Here is a 6,565-nt window from a genome sequence, read left to right as displayed (position 1 = left end):
CGATATCGATCTGTTATTTAATGTTTATTCATTTTCTACAGCAGGTATCCGGTTCGAAGGACCAAATGTTCTAAATGACGTCAAAAAGCTGAAGGATTGAATGTGGAGTTAACGGTAAACAATCATTGTAATTCCATGTCTTCAACTGGGTTTCTCTGTAGCTCGCTAATGCATTAACGATTTAACAATATGCTCACCCCGTGTTCAAATCTCGTATGGTTCAGATTAATAAGTAAATTTATTGCAGGGTTTGCATGATGTTTTCGTTTTCCTTTTTTCCTACTTGTCTCATGGTTTATTTTTTGTCTCCATAATTATTTATTTTGGATTTGTTCCTCACTTCTTAGGAATCGTCCTAATATTATGAATTATAATTTTAAAGAATAAAGGAACTAAATACAATGAAAGCAAAAACTCGGGCAACGCTCAATACATTGTCAGAACTATCCAAATAAATTCCATAAATATCCAAAAATCGTTGGCAAACACAACAAAAACTTTGAGAAACCCTTTAGTTTATTCTGACTTAACTATGTATCCTGCAATAATAGTGTTCAAGGGAACGTACAGTTAAAGAGGAAAGCAAAAAAGTAGAAGAAATTGTGATTAAGAAGATGGATATTAAAAGACAGCGGTAAGAGTTTAAACAAGGGTTGAAATCAAAGAGATCACTAAAACGTTACATTTCACACATTCCGTATTGGTTTTTTTTCTTTATTCTTTAAACATATAAATTGTCCATCTAAAAGAGCAAATTCAACATTTAATTCAAATTCGAATGTTTAAAATGCTTATCGTAGTTCTCAGTACAAGCCGCTCTTGGGGCCTCAACTCAAGAGAGAATTCAAGAATGAAAAGAGCTCTTGATGCTCACTAAACAACACTCCTTCACGTCTATTGACCAAAAATGTCGTTAATCATTTATTCTAAAACCACACCAAATCCTAATATTGATGTATCGTTACGATCATACACACGCTTCTTAACGCTACACAAAACCCCCTCATTACGGGTAAGCATTAGAACTTCTCCCCCAAATTTTACCAGTTAACATTTGAATAATTAATACGCGTTATCATTCAATCGTATTAAGAGTGAACGCTCGTACCATCCACTCCAGGGTATTTTCATCCTTTAAAAAGAACCTCGAACGTTAACGATCCTCCTAACGAGAGCTGATCGCTTATCAGCAACCCAAAACCAGCGCAAAAGCGTGTCACTAGGCAAATCAGCTTCAAGTGTGCGTGTTGCGGCTGCTGCTTCCCATCTACCACACAGCATCCAGGAGGAGGAGGAGGAGAACATTATGTATCAACCGATTTGCCATAAAACCAATAACAATCTAATTTTGGGAAAAACCTCCCTTGCTCTAAAACGCGTATTTTATTCTACAATGAGCACGGATCAAGCAGCAACCCCGCGCGCTACAAGCCACTTTTCGCTGCAGGATTGTGTCCGCGTGCCAGCCTCGAGTTCCCGGGGGCACCCTTCTCAACCGAGATAATGCACCACGGTTTGCTCAAACCGAAGCACGCGAAAGGAGGGAGTGCAATGATCCGCGAAGCATATTGTGACAATCACTTCCACATGCAATTATTCATCTTCAGCAAAGCAGGCTGCGACTACGGGTCGGTCGGCCCACGGCAAGGCACACCCTCAATTTTGGCCTCGCATTATGACACGACAGAGATTCGCTTTTGCCGCCCCAAACCGTTCTACAACCCCCAACATAAAAACGGTGGAGATCTCCATGGTAACAACACCGTTGCCAATGAAGGAAGCAATGCGAAATGCGCTTTAACGGTGGTTTTTAAACAGCTTAGTGAGTTAGAGAGACAGGCTCTATGAGGGAGATAGCAAAACGAATAATACACTTCTTTAAAGAACTAACTCTCTAAAACCATCCTTCTGCAGATATGAATTTGATTGTAGTTTTTTTTTGTGGGCGATGTGCACACTTTTGGCGATTGTAAAGGGGACACAACGTGGCATTGTGCCTGCTGCCACGAAACAAATCACATAATGAACAAGTGAAGAGACGGCGAACCCGGATGCCGGAAGTTACGGAAATATGGGCACCGGAACCGCGTGCGATGCGAATGGTTCTCGATGATCCTGTTGTTTTTTTTTTTCTTACGTTTGATTCCCTTCTACTACGTACACGATGGAAACATTTCCAATGGCTCGCTACACTATTGCATTGCGCACAGGAAAATGAAAGGAAAGAAAGGCCAGCAATAGAGAGAAAGGACGAGTGGACTACCGTGCAAAACAAAAACGGGAAGTACTTTATTTATGGCCAATGTTTTGCGAGGAAGTTTTTCCAAACCAAAAGTTCATTATTTGTCCACACGAAGAAGGAGGTATGGGGGAAAAGCAGGAGTTTTCCGTTAAAGGGTTTTTTTCCTGAAGCTTCTGAGTGCGGAGTTTTGATGGGGTTTCCTCCCTGTCGGCCCTGCAAACAATGGACAACTCAAACTGCACACAGCCGGTGAGTGAGAATGTCAACCGGCGTACCACGGGTGCCTGCTGTCGATGACATTTTTACTGCTAATGGAATTGCGTTGTGTGCGTATTGCGAGGAAGAGGAAGAGGGATGGGAGTAGTTCGATATTTTCGGTACGTAGTTGAGGAGATAATAAATCGAATAATGGACTCCATCGGGCAGCCGCAAACAGTGCTAACGACCAACGATGTGTGGGTTCGAATTTGGATTTCGATCCAGAAGTGTTTCGGTAAAGGGTATCAAACATACATTAAATTAGTGTCAAGCGGTCAAAAAGTCATTGTTAGACACCATAACATCTAACAAGACATCCAATTAGGCTTTCTACAACCATTAAAAGGATGCAACCGGAAAAGGGTGTATGGGAATAGATTAATTCATACTTGATGAAACATTTGGAAGAAATGTTCTATTCGTAATATCTTTAAAAATGGGACGCTGTTAACATCAATTATTAGTTTATAAAACAACTAAAATAAAGAAGTTAAAATAAAGTATGTTGTATTCATTTAAACAAACCAATTAACATCGAACTATTGCATTTGGCTGCAATTGAACATTGGATTACTATTTCGAATCGGTATTTGTATTATCTTGTCTATTTTAGTATTTATCTCACAGTGTGATGCAAAAAGATTGAGCAAACGCATTACAGGTTAATAAATAAATTCAAGCAACAATCCATAGAATAATTGACGATATTTGCTCAATTTGGTACATATTTAAAGTTCAATTTATCGTGAGATCGTTCAAAAAGAATAAGGAAACCGTCAAGGTTATTAAAACAAGTTTCAACTATTCTTCTAACATTTAATGAGACAGTCATTTTTTATAATCCAGCTAAGTATTTTAAAGATCAATACGATTCATCTGAATAACTTGTAATATAAGTTACACCTCAAACATAACACCAACACCATGCACATTGTAAGAGGAAACATGAGAAAAATATTTAAAAAATCAATAAAACAAGTAATCAGTAACACATTTTAGATTTTTTGTGAATTGGAGAATATTTTCCGAAATGTTTTAAATTAGTTTCATTTCGTTTCAAGATTTTTTAACATATTTTTCAAATATTCCCCAATTTATTAGCTTTTCTAAAATAATTTGTTTAAAAATTTATGGGAAACAACTTAACATCAGAAACATAAAAGAGAAACTACAGAAACTAAAGAAAAAATAAATTATAATGTAGGACACAGTCCATAAAACCAATATAAAAAAAACAATAAGAGAACATCTAATTGATCGTGTACCAAATTTTATAATATCCAGAAACATTCAAATATACTTGGAAAACAACAACAAAAACGATCGAATCCCTCTGATTCCAAATACACAAACAAAAACTGTGATGAGTCCTTCGAAACACTAAACAAAACAATACCAAATGCTTTTTTATTGCATTATTTTTCGCCTCAACTGTTCCAATACTGTATCTTTCCTTCAATATCAAGCTGTGATGAATTCAACAACATCATTTTTATATTTTTATTTCAAATAATTTTTATTTCGATTTTTCATTGAGACTTGAGTTTTTTTCTATTTTTTGTATTTTCTTCTTTAGTTTTTTTACACTCTTTTCCCTCCGATCATTTCCTCAATAAACGCCCAAATACTGACAGAGACATTAGATAACAAATAATAGCCTTACCACGACCATCGACGCTTGCACGTCCAACGACATCGACAATGAAACTGTAAATGCTTCGGGGCGCATTGTAAAAACCCTATTTCTTCACTTCTTACACCGCTTCTTCCACTTAGATAGAGCTAATTAGAATTAGACAATCGTCACTTCAAGACAAACCTCCAGAACAAAGAAGGTGACACAATTAGGCATCGAAACCTGTAAGACTTCCACCCACCACGTTGTGGGGCGAGTCAGTGGACTTTTTTCTTTTTTTTGTTTTGGGTACTTTCTTATAAGCTATCTTTTTTAAGACTTTCATACACCGTGTAAGTTATGATTTGGGATGTTTTTTTTAATTCTTTTATTTCCTATACGTTTTGTTCCGTTCGTTGAGGTTGGCGCTCATCGCTTCCAGTAATATATGTACAAAAACAGAAACAAAAACACAGGGAATGTTAGATCAGCCAGTCTCGTTTGCAATTCTGGGGAATAGGGTTTTTAACACTAAAAAAACCTAACCCAAAATAAACAAAAAAAAACAAAACTAATAAATCGAGAGGTATAATGTTCCTACGGTTTGTTGGTTCCCGCTTACGAAACGCTCCAAACAAAAAGCGCTCCAAAACGAACCCTTATTTCTCCTATTTTCCGCTCCACTTTTTGCGTGTGTATGTCTGTTGTTTTGCGTCTTATTAATTAAAAGTGTTAAAATTCTCCTATTACCAAAAAATGGGAAATGCGACTCCTCTAGAGTCTCTGAGCGAGCAGGCCAGCAGAATAAATTAAAACAAATATCTCCCTCCGGATTTTGCCGGAGGAGGCGAAACCAACCCGAAGAGTGTGTGAGGCTGCATCTGCTTTTTACTCTAACTATTTACACATACAAATACACTGATCGACATACACACACACACACACTAGCCTAACTGGGTAAAGAAGGGGGGAATACGGGAGGAACGGGATTTTACGTAAAATTAAAACGTACGCCACATGTTCACAGAACAGTGGCTCCTCTAGATTCTCTAACGCTTCTTCTGCTTCCTATTCTTCCTAGTAGATGACCTGCACCGGTCGCCTCATCGCGTTCTCCAGATCGGGCAGCGTGGACTGGGATGCGCTCGGGCTCGAACCGGGCGACGCGGACGACGTGGACGAGGTGTTGTACAGGCTGTTGGAGTGCGCGGCATAGAGCGGTGCGGCCGCCGCCGATGCCGAGATGCCGGCGTAAATGTTCGAGTAGAACGAGCTGAGCGAGGTAGGTGGAAGCTGCTGTCCGGCCGACTGTTTGCCACTGTCACCGCCCAACCCGCCGACGGGCGAATGGCCCGCCTGGTGGACGCTTTGCTGCTGCGACTGGTGCAGCTTCTGCAGGGTGAGGGGATCGAAGCTGCCAAAGTACGGCACCGGGTAGTGCTGCTCGAGCTGCTGCAGCGGATGGGCCGGGGCAAAATAGGGCGGCAGCTGCGGGAACGGGTAGGAGGATCCGAGCGAACCGGCCTTGCCGCTCTGCTGCATGGCGCCCAGCGCTCCCAGCCCGTTCGCCGCACTGGCCAGCGGGTTCTTGGGCTTGCGGCGTGGCCGATACTTGTAGTCGGGATGCTCCTTCATGTGCGTTGCCCGCAGTCGCTTCGCCTCATCGATGAATGGGCGCTTCTGGGCCTCGGTTAGCAGCTTCCACTCCGAGCCGAGCCGCTTCGAGATCTCCGAGTTGTGCATCTTCGGGTTGTCCTTTGCGATCTGGCGGCGCTGCAGTCGGGACCACACCATGAACGCGTTCATCGGCCGCTTGATGTGTCCTTCCTGGCCGGGGGAGGTCTGTCCATTGACACCACCACCGCCGCCACCACCCATACCTCCACCACCCGCGGCTCCATTCTGTCCGAGTGAGGCGTGATGGTGATGGGCCGCCCCATGCATCGCCCCGTGACCCTGCAGGCTGGCCAGCGAGGATGCCGGGAAGGTGAGACCACGCTTCAGCCCAAGATGGTCGGTCGGTGAGTTGGGGCTGTGGTGTGGCTGGGGGGCAAAGTCCGCCGCCGGCGGTATGTCCATCCCGTTGCTGAGCGCAAACCCGTAGTGCGGATGTCCCAAGCTGGCCATCGTGTGATGATTAATCATGATAATGGTGAGTATTTGTGTTCTCTAGCACTTTCAACACTCGCATGCACTAGTCACAAGTACACAGAATTGGCAAAATAAAACAGCACACAACTGTTTGCTCAACAGGGCAGGTCTCTTTATGAACCGTTTTTGTAAGCAGTAGCACTTTATTGGGTTTTTTGTGTAGATACGTTTTAGTGGTTTTCAAACACTTGTTTTACAATTGTTTCATTGATCTTTTTGCAAATCACTAAATCTCACACACAAACACTGGCTGTCGTCCCAACAGCACCAAATTGATTGACCAAAGCAGCAGCACAAAC

The 6,565-nt window shown here is 41.9% G+C and overlaps 1 protein-coding gene across 1 annotated transcript; it reads right to left on the bottom strand.

The window, feature by feature from the left end:
- Positions 1-4,647: 4,647 nt before the first annotated feature.
- On the bottom strand, positions 4,648-6,359 carry LOC120958660 (SOX domain-containing protein dichaete). Its single transcript, XM_040381613.2, has one exon. It carries the CDS (start codon positions 6,258-6,260, stop codon positions 5,193-5,195), a length of 1,068 nt encoding a protein of 355 aa, XP_040237547.2. The 5' UTR covers positions 6,261-6,359; the 3' UTR covers positions 4,648-5,192.
- Between the last annotated feature and the right edge of the window lie 206 nt (positions 6,360-6,565).

This window comes from Anopheles coluzzii, chromosome 3 (genome assembly GCF_943734685.1).
Source record: "Anopheles coluzzii chromosome 3, AcolN3, whole genome shotgun sequence".
Classification (NCBI taxonomy): Eukaryota; Metazoa; Arthropoda; class Insecta; order Diptera; family Culicidae; genus Anopheles; species Anopheles coluzzii.
Note: the sequence above shows the minus strand (reverse complement) of the source record. Positions and strands in the feature narration are given on the sequence as shown.